Source organism: Lipotes vexillifer, unplaced genomic scaffold (genome assembly GCF_000442215.2).
Source record: "Lipotes vexillifer unplaced genomic scaffold, Lipotes_vexillifer_v1.1 scaffold21, whole genome shotgun sequence".
NCBI lineage: Eukaryota > Metazoa > Chordata > Mammalia > Artiodactyla > Lipotidae > Lipotes > Lipotes vexillifer.
The window spans coordinates 3,610,315-3,625,471 of NW_006774065.1; the positions used below are offsets into that span (position 1 = coordinate 3,610,315).

General features: G+C 36.7%; 1 protein-coding gene across 1 annotated transcript in view; it reads left to right on the forward strand.

Annotated features, from left to right (window-relative positions):
• Positions 1-15,157, forward strand: part of IFT81 (intraflagellar transport 81) — an 84,847-nt gene that overhangs the window by 56,841 nt on the left and 12,849 nt on the right. Inside the window, exons 13-14 of the mRNA XM_007448720.1 lie at positions 1,210-1,338; positions 2,444-2,533. Of these exons, the coding sequence (XP_007448782.1) occupies positions 1,210-1,338; positions 2,444-2,533 (219 nt within the window). The remainder of the gene's footprint in view (positions 1-1,209; positions 1,339-2,443; positions 2,534-15,157) is intronic.

Consider the following 15,157-nt stretch of genomic DNA (forward strand, 5'->3'; position numbering starts at 1 on the left):
GATACTCTGCTTGCCCCCAATGATAGGGCTCTCAGTTCCATTCACCTAGTGAGTGATCCTACCTTAGAAGCCCATCCTTGTGGTTTGGTCAGGTTCTCTAGAAGCAGAACCTGAAACAAGAATTCTTATTCCTTCTCATATGAATAATTCAGTGAGTGCTCTTAGGAAAAAAGATGAAGCAAGAGGAAAAAGTGGATTCAGTTGGAGTCCAATTTCATTCTGATTGCATAAGGAGCTCTGGAGCATAAATTGCATCACAGAGTTGGTCTCATCTTTAGGCAAGAGGGCTACCCCTTTGGACCCCTGTGTCAGTCAGTAATTTGCTATGGACCCTCTTACTACCACCCAAGAAGTGGTATGATACAGTTCCTGTTAAACCAGGGGTACCCTTTGAAGAAGGGACAGCTGTAAACCATCAAAATACCAATTCTCACAACAGCTAGGGGATGGGTACACTGACACAATAAGCAGATCAGGGCAGAGCACCCACAGTATCCACTGAAAATATCTTGAGATTAGTCCATACAGATTCATTTTAGTTATCTTCCTATTGGCAGTGTTTGACATAGTTCATAACTCCCTCTTCCTGTAAAATTTTTCTTTACTTGTCTTCTAGCACACTGCACTCTCCTTGTTTTTCCCTTACTAACACTCCTGTTCCTACTCCATGGAGGATTTCTTCTCATTTCTCCAAAGCCTAGATGTTTGAGTTCCCCAGGCTTAGGCCTTGGATCTCTTCTCTGCCCTCACTCCCTTGGTGATCTTATTCTCTTATGGCTTTAAAGATATTGTCTTTGCAGACAACTCACAAATTTGTATCTCCAGCCTAGATTGCTTCTCAAATTCCAGTCTTGTATATGCAACATCTTGAACTCTCTTGGATTTCTACTAGAAGTTTCAGATTTGTAACATGTCCAAAACTAAACTTCTGATCTTTACTACTCCCTCACCTGTTCCTCCCAAGTCCTCCTCATCTCAACAAATGGGCGCTCCATCCTCTCAGTTCTTCACTGTAAGTTTACAACATATAAAGGAACGTAATTATTGTTGAAGTCAATAAAGATTGTTCTTTAGGATTTAAACTACTTTATTTTATTTACGACTTTATTGTTACCTATTAAATCTATATACTTCTTATGGAATCATCAAGGTTTTGACACCCATTTTGTGGACCCCATTTTTTACACCTATTTTATTCTTTACTTTTAGCAAACTATTGAGGAGAAAAAGGGTATATCTGGATATAGTTACACCCAAGAAGAGCTAGAAAGAGTATCCGCCCTGAAGAGTGAAGTTGATGAAGTGAAAGGACGAACACTGGATGACATGTCTGAAATGGTGATTACACAGTCTTTGTTTGTTTATTTGTTTTATTGTCTACCTCTGAGGCAGATATTTTTGTGTTCTGTTTTCAGTGAAGCATTCAAATTTTCATTTCTGCACATTGTTTTCTTTACATTCTTTCATCTGTCTTTATCACTCTCTTTTGAATTTTCCATTCTAATGAGGTTGTAAAGAGGTTGTTCAGTTTTGTAGTTTTTGAAGTGTGTAAAAGTTACATAGCATTGGGAATTACCTGGCAGTCTAGTGGTTAGGACTTTGTGCTTCCATTGCAGGAGGCTCGGGTTCAGTCCCTGGTCAGGGAACTAAGATCCCGCGTGCTGCACAGCTCAGCCAAAAAAAAAGTTACATGGTATTAAATAAATATTTAAGATAAAAAACAAGTTTCCCCAAATCATGCTACTTAAATTAATACAATTATTTCATTTTTGTGTATGTCCTTAGTATCTTTCTGTATTCAGGACTGCTGTTCAGCCAGAATGCACGGATACAGCTTCATCAGGCATTAAAATGTTGAAATCTTTCACTACTTATTGGTAAATAGCTGCTGCCGCAAACCCTCAGAGCACCCACCTCCACTTGTCTTGTCCACATTGGTCCCAGAACCCTCTGGATTTCACCACATTCTAACTCCTGTAAAGATGAACATTTAGTACAGCAGAGGCCTCCAAGACCCTGTTCATCTCTATGGCTGGTGTCCATTCTGATTGGTCATTACTTATGCCTTTTGGGTTATTAATTATCTTGAATATCACTTTGTCTATGTTTATGTGTATTTTATATAACCTACATAATTATATACTTTTTACATAATACAAAGCTGTATAAAGGCAACTTTGTAATTTGTTTTAGTTATTCAGTGCTAGATTGTAAATATTTTCCCATCATGATTTGCAGTTTTAATAATTGACATTTTGAAGACTTAAATGATATTCCTTCTTATTGAGGAATCAGTACTTACTAAATGACTTCCCCATTGTTTGACATTGAAGTAATTTATAGTTTTTTTCACTCATATATAACACTTCAATAAATATCTTTATGGTATTTTTGTTCTTTTGAGTTCTTTTCTTAGATGTCGTATATTTTGTTTAAATGACAGGTGAAAAGACTAAATTCTCTGGTATCTGAAAAGAAATCAGCTCTAGCTCCAGTTATAAAAGAACTACGACAATTGCGTCAGAAATGTCAAGTAAGTGAATTTAATTTTGTGATACTTTTTTTTTAAACATCTTTATTGGAGTATAATTGCTTTACAATGGTGTGTTAGCTTCTACTTTATAACAAAGTGAATCAGCTATACATATATCCCCATATCTCCTCCCTCTTGCATCTCCCTCCCACCCTCCCTGTCCCACCCCCCTAGGTGGTAATTTTGTGATAATTTTAATACTCTCTCTTGTTCAGATGTATTAGTTAGAATCCCAAATATTTTACTTGGGTAATTTCTGGAAATAAATTATTATTTTTTATATGATTCTGCAAAAGAGAATAATAATGTGACCTACAACAGTTTTTGTTTAATTTATGCTGTTTGTTTTGTCATAAATTTTTGGTGGGGGCAGGGGAGAGAAGGCGAAGAAGGAGTTTAAGCTAAAATCACAAGTGCAGCCAAATGAGATTTTTGCTTTAAATCATGCTCATGTCAGAGTTATGAAGTCACATTCTTCTGTGGCCAGGTAAAATTTCAGAGTCTGCCAACGAGTGGTGACAAGTTAATGTTAGATTAATGAACTTGTTTTGCTAGGGAGCAGGGTGGGGGGCAAACCATGATGGCTTATGATTAAGTGATGAAATACAGTTACTTGGAAGTTAATTCCAGGCACTGCTTTAAACATAAACTGTGAGAAGGTAAATGCCCTCCACAAATCCAGATCAGGTGGCCTTCGCCGTTTGTCCTTAACAATTGTTATTTTATCATTCTCCACGTAGTAATTTTAGGTTTGAATGTGAGCTGTACTGCATGTGCCTAAGGATGGAACTATAAAACTCTTCATGAATGCCATCCATCAGAGTCAGAGAAGCAGAGTGAGAAATCACATGGACTTTGAAATCAGATGGATATTGTTTTCTTTTTTATAGAAAATGCCATGGAGTCTGAGACAGGTTGAGTGACTTATCCAAAGTCAGAAGTAGGAAGTGAGAGAGTTGGGGCTTGACCCTAGCACCTTATTTTAAATCTCCTGCTTATTTCATTATACACTCCTGCTGCAACGAAAGAAATGGAAGAGACAAGTCCCTGTTCTCTGGGGTTCATACTGTCATAGGTGAGATGGAACAAACACATGAGGAAATTAGGAAAAACAAAAGATAACCCAACCTAAGAACAATATAGAAAAAATATAATCAGAATCATATACTTAACTTATAAGGAAAAGGGAAGGAAATGAAGGAAATAAGGAAATGAAATGATTGTCAGGAAAGGAAGATTTCAGAAAGGAGTTTTTTTTTTGTTTTTTTTTTTTTGCGGTACGCAGGCCTCTCACTGTTGTGGCCTCTCCCATTGTGGAGCACAGGCTCCGGACGCGGAGGCTCAGCGGCCATGGTTCATGGGCCCAGCCGCTTCGCGGCAGGTGGGATCTTCCCAGATCGGGGCATGAACCTGCGTCCCCTGCATCGGCAGGCGGACTCTCAACCACTGTGCCACCAGGGAAGCCCCCAGAAAGGAGATTTTTGAGCAGGGTTTTCAGATTGAGGACATCAAGGATTGTTTTCATGGGTACGTTCTAAAGAATTGATTTTCTTAATGCTTTTCTTGAGTCAGCAACTTACAGACAAAAGGGAACACTTATATGTATTTCTGGTGATGGTAAAATTTCTCCCTAATAGTAAAAGTAAAATATATAATAAAATAAAATATAGTAAAATAAATCTGTTTGTAAATACAGGCATACTTCACTTTATTACATTTTTTACAAATTAAAGGTTTGTAGCAACCCTGTGTGAAGTAAGTCTGTCAGTGCCATTTTTCCAACAACATTTGCTTACTTCATGTCTCTGTGTCACATTTTGGTAACTTTTGCAATATTTCAAACTTTTTCATTATTATATATTTGTTATGGTAATCCATGCTCAGTGATCTTTGATGTTACTATTGCAAAAAGATTGACTTGCTGAAGACTCAGATGGTGGTTAGCATTTTTTAGCAATAAAGTATTTTAAAATATATACATTTTTAAACATAATGCTATTACACACTTAATAGACTACAGTGTAGTGTAAACATAAGTTTTATATGTACTGGGAAACCAAAAAATTCATGTGATTCGCTTTATTGCAATATTCACTTTTTTGCAGTGGTCTGGGGCAGAACCCACAATATCTCTAAGGTATGCCTGTAGTTCTTTTATTAAGTCCATTTACATTTTAAATGAGGAGTTTTATTGAAAGGATATTTAGAACATTAAAGGAAATATGCTGTTTTGGAAATCCAAGGATCAGAACTATAGTCTCTCTGGAGCAGGTAGGTACTATACTTCTCTACCGAGCATTTTGGCTCAGGGAAGCTTCAGGAACCTTAGCGGGAGCTTGTGGATAATGATGATGAATGTGATAGTAATAGCATTTATCAAGTGCTTTCTGTGTGCCAGGCACTGTTACATTACTCATTCAGGCCTTGTAACCACCCAGTTAGATAAACCACCCTTTACACAAATGAGCAAATAAAGGCACAGAGGGGTAAAGGACTTGCCCAAGGTTACACAGCTGGTAAATGGCAGAGCCAAGTTCTTCATACTCATACTATACCAATAACATGACTCAGTGAATCACTCTGTATTGGCTTCTCACTGTGCCTGCCACCAGCTGTGTGTCTGCCTATGTTTCTTTTCTCCATCTTTTAGTTTCTCCCCATTCTTTGGATTGGCATGCTTGTAACCTTAGCTCGCTTATGGCTCCTCATTGTTCATATCTCACACTGTAGCCTTTCTGTCTACATATATGTTGAAGTTTTCACTATAACTGCCCTGTTTTCTCTGCCTTTTCTAATTTAAACTCCTGGTGCAGCTCTTCTCTTTTGGGGGCAGTTTTCCACACCAGACTACCTCAGAGATTACTGGCTATCCTCGGGTCAGACCGAGGATCCATCCTTAGTGTAACCGGCTATGCTTGTGGGTAAGGCTCGGAAGAAAGGCGGGTGATATGGTACTAAATATGGCTGCCTAGAGAATTTTCCTTCTGGAGAGGCTATGGGTACTTTGGGTACTTTACTTCAGGGGTCCCCAACCCCTGGGCTGCGGACTGCTACTGGTCTGTGGCCTGTTAGGAACCGGGCCACAGAGAAGGAGGTGAGCAGCAGGCAGGCGAATGAAGCTTCATCTGCCGCTCCCCATTGCTCCCCATCGCTCCCCATCGCTCCCCATCGCTGGCATTACTGCCTGAACCATCCCCCGCCCTGCCCTGGTCCATGGAAAAATTGTCTTCCTCAAAACTGGTCCCTGGTGCCAAAAAGGTTGGGGACTGCTGTTTAACATCTTTACTACACCACCCATTATCCTATTATTAACAGCTGAACAGTGTTCATCTTTGCATTTTATCCTTGTCCTCTTATATATACTTTTTCTACATGGTTGGAATGGTAGTATACATTGCATTTAGTTACTTTAAGGTTCTATTCAGTTAATATATTTCCCTTGTTTGCCATAGTCTTTATAATTATTCTTTTCAACAAATAAAAGTGACATCAAGTGCCTTTTGATAGCCTAAGTTAGAGGGAATGAGGTCCCAAACTAGTGTTGGTGGAAGGAATGGACAAGAAGGAATAGATCTGAATGGTATATGGAAGAACACTAATTACAGACAAGGGAACAAGAGATAGCAAGATAATTTGGAGGTTTGAAACCACTAACAGTGCAGATTAGGGATGAGGAAGAGCTAGTTTTGGTGGTAGCAGTGGACGAAGAAGAGGAGAAATGATGAATTTCTTATAGACACTTCAAAGTTAATATCCAGCAAGAGTTCAGGAGAAAATATCGGGGCTCAAGTTGAAGTGTGTAATCATCTGCCTAGATGTGATGTTTGATCACAGCTCAGGAGAAGATGCAGTTACCAAAAAGAGCATGGAGTAAGACTAGATGAAGTCTGAGAAGACTTCAGGAAAGACCCTCTTGGGTTTTGGTTTAATACTGTATGATGCAAATGAAATTACTTTGTGTACTTAGAGTTTATTTTTGTTTTTTGTGTTTGGGGTTCTTTTTTGCCACAACACGCAGCTTGTGGGATCTTAGCTCCCTGACCCTGGGTGGACCCTCAGCAGTGAAAGCATGGAGTCCTAACCACTGGACCACCAGGGAATTCTCTCTTTGGGGAGTTAAAAAAATTTGCTATTAAGGTCCTTACAGTAATATCTACCAGAGTTGTGAGTGTCTGGTTTATAGAACCACGTTTAGAACAATGCAGTTGTTCAATAAATATTTGTTGACTTCATTAACAGAACATTTTTAAAAGTATTTTAAAAATCAAGTATAAATATAAGTGGCAAGAATCTTCTAGAGCTAGAAGCAGACCTCTACAGAATTATATAAATAATTATTATTGAGCCCTCACAGTGTTCTCTTAATGCTTTCTCATTCATGCATTTAATATTCACAACTATAAAATATTTTCAGATTGTCCTTAGATAAGGAAATTGAAGCTTAGAGAAGTCAAATAACTTAAGATGACTTAAGTGTTGGCACAAGGACTCAAACTGCAGTCTCTGTGAGTTCAAAGCCCTCTTCCTCTATACTGTGCCATTCTGCTCCACACTTGATAATTCTTTTGAAATATATTGATAATTTATTAGTTCAATAAAAGAACCATTTAATGTATGAAACTAAACTGTGCCATCTGTCAGTGTTGGGCCATTTAGCGCATATGTCACATAGATTTAGGATAAGCTTTATCCTAAATGTCAGCAGGTGAAAAGCAAAGGGTACCAATTGTGCTCATTACAGGGAGACAATATGGATAATGATTTAAGAACATGGTCTAGAGAATCAGGCAGACCCTAGATAACCTTGGGTAGATGACTTCATCTCTATAAACTTCAGTTTCCTCACCTGTAAACTAGTCCCTTCTTAATAGCGTGGTTGTAAAATTAAATAACACATATAAGGTACTTTGCAACAGGAATGACTAATGCATAAGGACTTTTTTAAAAGGTATTTATCATTATAACTATTAAAAAATGGTTTTAAAGGAAGGAATACTATTGCTTTTCAACTAAATTGTTTTCTAAGTAAAATCATATACCAGATCTTTAATTCTGTAAAGTCATTTATTATAGGGACTTCCCTGGTGGTGCAGTGGTTAGGAATCTGCCTGCCAATGCAGGGGACAGGGGTTCGAGCCCTGGTCCGGGGAGATTCCCACATGCCACAGAGCAACTAAGCCCGTGCACCACAACTACTGAGCCAGTGCTCTAGAGCCCGTGAGCCACAACTACTGAGCCCACGTGCCACAACTACTGAAGCCCACACACCTAGAGCGCGTGCTCCACAACAAAAGAAGCCACAGCAATGAGAAGCCTGCGCACCGCAACAGAGTAGCCCCTGCTCGCTGCAACTAGAGAAAGACCACGTGCAGCAACGAAGACCCAACACAGCCAAAAATTTTTAAAAAATAAATTAGAAAAAAGTCATTTATTATAATAATGTAACCAGAACCTGAAGTTCATTTTTATACGATTTAACTAGATTTCTCTGTATGTCAAGTACTTCCTGCCTCTTCCATTACAAAGAAATATAGCTGTCCCACTACTATTCTCAAATAATACAACTCTCCAGTTCTTAACACATTCATCAAGTCAAGGGGCGCTTAGGTCCTCTAAGCATTTTCATCTCTGTCTTCTGCCATGTTGAAAAGTAACGGGTACCGAGTTTCAGTTTTAGAAGATGAAAAGAGTTCTGGAGATGGATGGTGGTGATGGTTGCACAGCATTGTGAAGGTACTTAATGCCACTGAACTGTACACTTAAAAATGGTTTAAGTGATAATTTTTATTTTATGTATATTTTACCATAATTTTAAAAATCTAAGAGTACAGAACTTGCCCACATTTTCATTAACTTTTTAGTTTTTTCATTGTTTGAATTCAGTGCAGTTGGTGAGTCCTTGATGCTCATTTTGCTTAGCTCCATGTGTTAATCTCCCACATCCATGTATAGTTCTTTTTTTTTTTTTTTTTTTGGCTGCATTGGGTCTTTGTTGCTGTGTGCGGGCTTTCTCTAGTTGCGCCGAGCCGGGGCTTCTCTTCATTGTGGTGCATGGACTTCTCATTGCAGTGGCTTCTCTTGTTGGGGAGCACAGGATCTAGGCGCGCAGGCTTCAGTAGTTGTGGAGTGCGGGCTCAGTAGTTGTGACTTGCGGGCTCTAGAGCACAGGCTCGGTAGTTGTGGTGCACGGGCTTAGTTGCTCCGCGGCACGTGGCATCTTCCCGGACCAGGGATCGAACCCATGTCCCCTGCATTGGCAGGCAGATTCCTAACCACTGCACCAACAGGGAAGTCCCTATAGTTCTATTTTTACCCAGAAACCTTTTGTAATAAAAAGTATACTGAAAAAACAAGCTGCTTCATTGACTTTAAGGTGTTTCCAAATATTAACTGAAATTCGTAATTGTTCTCTGCTTTGAATAGTGTTTATTTTTAACTTGTGTAAGTATATTTAACACTCAAAATTACACAGATGTATTATCATATTGTTAAAGTGCAGGAGTACTTAAAAATACTTTATACTTCTTGCTTTCATGGACAACTCTCAAATATTTAGGAAATTTTATAGTGAAGTGTTAGTACATTTCCATTCTTTTTATTTGCATTTTGTTATAAATTTGAATATTCATAACTGTTTGAAAATTGTTTGAAAATCTCAAGACTTTGAAAATCAAAACTTATATTTATCTAAATCTTTTATAATTATCTAGAATTAGATATAGCATCTTGAAAATCTTCATGTTTGTTTTTTTAGATGCCGTTCCATAAATTATAAATTCATATGTAATTAAATGACATAATACATATAATTGCTAATATATGGGAAAAAGCTAAAATACTTGTTTTAGAGTATATATACAATGTGATAATTATTGATTTCACTGAAATATTTCTTGTTGATTGCTTTTTCTTATAGAAGTAAAACCATGCTCTTGGCCAGAATGCAAACTGTAAGGAATTGGTTAAGGGAAAGAATAGAAATTATTTCTCTCTCTACACTCCACCCCTAGCATACTCCCCAGAAATAATAACTGATAACAGTTCCTTATATATTTTCCAGAAATTTTCTGAAAATTCATGAATGGATAATTATTTATTGGCTACCTGAAGTTTGATCTCCACACCTTTGTTCTTACTCTCTAAAAAAAAACAAAGGCTTTTTTTTGGTGGGGTGCCAGAAGTCAACTCTGACTGATATTAATGTTTGCTTCCTTTTGTTTGCATTTGCCTGCTATACTTTTGCCCATCTTTTGCTTTCAGCTTTTAAAAATTTACCTTGTTTTAGGTGTGTCTCTGAATAGATCTTGAACTGTGTTTTGTGTTGTGACATAATCTGAAAGGTTTATTTTAATAACTAAATTTAGCCAATTCATATTTATTGATATGTAGACATATTTGGTCTTTGTGCATTTTATGTTTTGCTTCTGACTTTAAAACCTATAAAAGTAAATTCCTCTGTTCATTCTCTGTGTCTGTGTCTCTCTCTCATATTTTCTGGCTCTGGTTTTGCTCTACTGGTTATATCTGTAATGCCACCATTAATCATCCATTTCTGTTGATAGTATGTATTAATCCCCACTATGAGTAGTGATGAAATTGGTATTTTTCCTCTAACTTCTCCTTCCCTTTGCTTTAGCACCTAATTTTGGTCATTTGTATTGTCTTTCTTACTGTTTGCCTTTATACTTGTAATATGCTTATACTATGACTTGATTCATCAGGTTTAAATGATATCTTTTGACATTCCCCCAGCCATTCCCAGCAATTAAAAATTGAGGAAGCTGGCTTATTCATTCTACCTTCCACCTTCTTTTCCCCTTCCCCTCCCTGCAGGTTTTATGGTATCGTGTCTACATTGTCAGGGCATATAACATTTATGTTCTGTTCTATTACCCTAGTTCCCACTTTTGTCTTTAGTATTATACCTGTACTTGTCAGATTCAGTGCTCATTAACAATCCTCTCACTGCCCATTTTCCTACTTTTTATTGTCTCTCATTTGTTTTCTAGTAGAGTCCTCAAAGCTTAGTAGAGCAATATTACCTGATGAGTTCTTGCAAATCTAGAGTTTGTTGCCTTAAATATTTCAACAACTGCTTGATTGAACATAAAAGCCCTTACATCATGCTTTCTTTCCTTGAGGATTTTTAAAGTGTAGCTCCACAGTCTTTGAGAGTTAAGTGTGGCCATGGAGAGAGCTGAGGCCAACATAATTTTTTTAGTGACTTGATCCGGAAAAGAATATTTTCCAGCTGTTGAGTGCTGGGTTCTCCATGTGTTTGTCAGATCAAGCTTCTTAAATGTGTTGTTCAAAACTTTCTGGTGAATGGGGACTTGTGGTATAATGAGTATAGAGTTTCAGTTTTGCAAGGTGAAAAGAGTTCTGGAGATTGGTTGCACAATAATGTGAATGTTTTTAATACAGCTGAACTGTAGCCTTAAAAATGGTTAAAATGGTAAATTTTATGTGTATTTTACCACAATTTAAAGATTCCTGTTTTTAAAAAAAAAACACTTAAAATTATTCATTTTATCATTATTTTATGACTCTTTATTCCTTGCAGTGCTTTTTGTCTAGGAGCCTTATTTTGTCTGCTATTAACGTAAGTGTGGCAGCTTTCTTAGGATTAGTGTTGCTTGGTATGTCTTTTTATTTGTTCACTTTCAGCTTTCTGTGTCCTTATTTTTGTCCTATGTAAGTCTCATAAATAGCATATAGTTGGATTTTGTGTGGAAATAGTTTCTTACATCCAGTTTGAGAATCTTTTTTTAAGAAAATTTTTATTGGAGTATAGTTGCTTTACAGTGTGAGAATCTGTCTTTTAATTGGTGAGTTTAGTCCCATTTACATTTACTCTTATTATTGATACATTGGAATTTATTTCTATTTTGTACATCCTATGTACTGTGCTTTTCTATGTTTCTTTTCCTCTTTCTGCCCTCCATTGCACCAATCCTGTTTTCTTTATATTCTTTTTTCCCTTTATTTCCTTTTCTATCTTCGTCTATTCTGATATTGTTTACTCTTAAATTTTTAACATATTTGTCCTGCCTAAAGTTAATCAGCTGAACAATTGTTAATCTCCTGAACAGTACAGGAACCTCAGAATAATTTAACACCCTCTCCTGCCTTACACATGTGTTGTTATCCAGTGGTATTTTATTTCCATTTTATTTCTTCATCTCTAAAAGTGGTTGTCATGGTGGTCATTACTGTTATAATTACTACTTCATACAGTCATTTCCTGTTTAGATTTACCCACATATTTAGCAGTTCTCACCATTGATTCATGTACTTTATTCCTTACTTCTGGATTCAGTTTCCTTCTTCCTAAAATGAAATTTCCTTGTTTTGTTTTTTTTTCTTTTAGTAGTTCTCTCAGTAAAGAATCATTGCCAAAAGTAAACCATCTTTGTTTTTCTTCTTAAATAGTGACTTGGTCAGAAAAAAAAATATTTTCATTGCTTTCTGCTTTCTCTTGTTGTGTTGAGGGATCTGCTATCAGTTTAATTCTCATTTCTTTTTAGATAATGTCTTCCCTATATTTAGTTTTAATTTTTGTTATAGTCACTAGTTTTATTATTTAGATTCCACAGAAAAGTAATATTGTACAGTATTTGTCTTTCTCTTTCTGACTTATTTCACTAAGCATGGTACCCTCCACGTTCATCCACGTTGTTGTAAATGGCAAAATTTCATTCTTTTTAAATGGATGAGTAGTATTCTATTGTGTGTGTGTGTGTATGTATGTATGTGTATATATATATATACCACATCTTCTTTTTCCATTCATCTCTTGATTGTCACTTAGGTTGCTTCCATGTCTTGGCTATTGTAAATAATGCTGCTGTGAACATTGGGATGCATATATCTTTTCAATTTAATGTTTTCATTTTCCTTGGTTATATACTCAGGAGTGGAATTGCTGGATCATGTGGTAGTTCTATTTTTAGTTTTTTGAGGAACCTCCATACTGTTTTCCACAGTGGCTGCACCAATTTACATTCTCATCAAAAATGTGCAAAGGTTCCCTTTTCTCCACATCCTTACCAATATTTGTTATTTGTGGTCTTTTTTGATAATAGCCATTCCGACAGGTGTGAGGTGATATCTCATTGTGGGTTTGATTTGTATTTCGCTGATGATTAATGATATTGAGCATGTTTTCATGTTCCTGTTGGCCATCTGTATATTTTCTTTGGAAAAATGTCTTTTCAGGTCTTCTGCCCATTTTTTAACTGTTTTTTTTTTTGAGTTATATGAGCTGTTTATATATTTTGGATATTAACCTCTTATTAATGATATCACTTGTAAATGTTTTCTCCCATTCAGTAGGTTATCTTCCATTTTGTCCATGGTTTCCTCTGCTATGCAAAAGCTTTTAAGTTTTATTAGGTCCCATTGGTTTATTTTTGCTTTTGTTTCCTTTGTTTTAGGAGACAGACCCAAAAAATATGGCTGTGATTTAGGTCAAAGAGTGTTCTGCCTATGTTTTCTTCTGGGAGTTTTACGGTTTTTTACATTTAGGTTTTTAATCCATTTTGAGTTTATTTTTCTTATTAGTTTTTTTTTGTTTTAACATCTTTATTGGAGTAAAATTGCTTTACAACGGTGTGTTAATTTCTGCTGTGTAACAAAGTAAATCAGCTATACATATATGTATATCCCCATTTCTCCTCCCTCCCACCCTCCCTATCCCACCCCTCTAGGTGGTCACAAAACACCGAGCTGATCTCCCTGTGCTATGTGGCTGCTTCCCACTAGCTATCTATTTTACATTTGGTAGTGTATATATGTCCATGCCACTCTCTCACTTTGTCCCAGCTTATCCTTCCCCCTCCCCATGTCCTCAAGTCCATTCCCTACATCTGAGTCTTTATTCCTGTCCTGCCCCTAGGTTCTTCACAGTTTTTTTTTTTTTTTCAGATTCCATATATATGTGTTAGCATACGGTATTTGTTTTTCTCTTTCTGATTTACTTCACTCTGTATGACAGACTCTAGGTCCATCCACCTCATTACAAATAACTAAATTTCATTTCTTTTATGACTGAGTACTATTCCATTATATATATGTGCCACATCTTCTTTATCCATTCATCTGTTGATGGACACTTAGGTTGTTTCCATGTCCCGGCTATTGTAAATAGTGCTGCAGTGAACATTGTGGTACATGACTGCTTTTGAATTATGGTTTTCTCAGGGTATATGCCCAGTAGTGGGATTGCTGGGTCATATGGTAGTTCTATTTTTAGTTTTTTAAGGAACCTCCATACTGTTCTCCATAGTGGCTGTATCAATTTACATTCCCGCCAACAGTGCAGGAGGGTTCCCTTTTCCATTTTGAGTTTATTTTTGTACATGGTGTGAGGAAATGTTCTGATTTCATTCCTTTACACTTAGCTGTCCAGTTTTCCCATCACCACTTATTGCAGAGACTGTCTTTTCTCAATTGTATATTCTTATCTCCTTTGTCATAGATTAGTTGGTCATAAGTGTGTGGGTTTACTTCTGGGCTCTCTATTCTGTTCCATTGATCTATGTGTCTGTTTTTGTTGCCAGTACCATACTGTTTTGATTACCATAGTTTTGTAGTATAGTCTGAAGTCAGGGAGTATGATACCTCCAGCTCTATTCTACTTTCTGAAGATTGTTTTAGCTATTCAGGGTCTTTTGTGTTTCCATACAAGTTTTTAAATTATTTGTTCTAGTTGTGTGAAAAGTAACATTGGTATTTTGATAGGGATTGCCTTAAATCTGTAGATGGTTTTAATATTTTTATCTTTGTCTTTGGTGTTGTCCAGTTTCACTGCCATGATCTAAGTATAGATTTAGTTTTATCTGCTCTGCTGGAATCTGTGCTTTTTTGTCTCCCATTAATTCTGGAAAAATTCTACATGATAGCTTCAAATATTCTCTCCCCTGGTCTTTCTAGTCTGTTCTTCAGCAACTCCTGTTAGATATATGTTAGACGTATTTATTCTGTTCCCTGTTGTTTAACCTCATTTTCATATTTTCATCTCTTTGTCTCTCTCTGTGATGAATTTTGGATAATTTCTTCAGCTCTGTTTTTTAGTTCATTCTTTTATCTCCTGAGCCAATCTTATGTTTATGTCACCTACTTAGTTTTTAATTTCAGTGAATTTTTTTTTCATTTTTGTCTATTTTTACTCACTGTGCCTTTTTTAGTCTTTTATTTTCAGTTCCTCCTTTATAACTTTAATTATTTTAAGCCTATTTATTTAATAGACTTTCTTCTAGTATTCGAAGTTCCTGGAGGTATAGTCCTGCTGTGTGTTTTATGTCTTCTGATTCTCACTCATAATGGATTGATTGTTCCTTATATATTTATACTTTTGGATTGTGAGTTTATCTTTAGTAGGGTTTTGTCTCTTGAGTCCTGGCAGCTAAGATGGAGGGTGTGTCCCTCCAGAGTGGTTTTGCTGTTGTTCTGCCAGGTGTTTTAGGAATATCACAAGCTTGGAGCTAATTTTGAGTTAATGTCTCAGCTTGGGAGTTCTTAGACCACATAGGTAGGGTAAATCCAAATCCCAAACCTGCCTGAAGACAGACTCCTTTTTTCCATCCTCCTCTGAAGTAGCATAGCTGCATTTACTGATCAGTT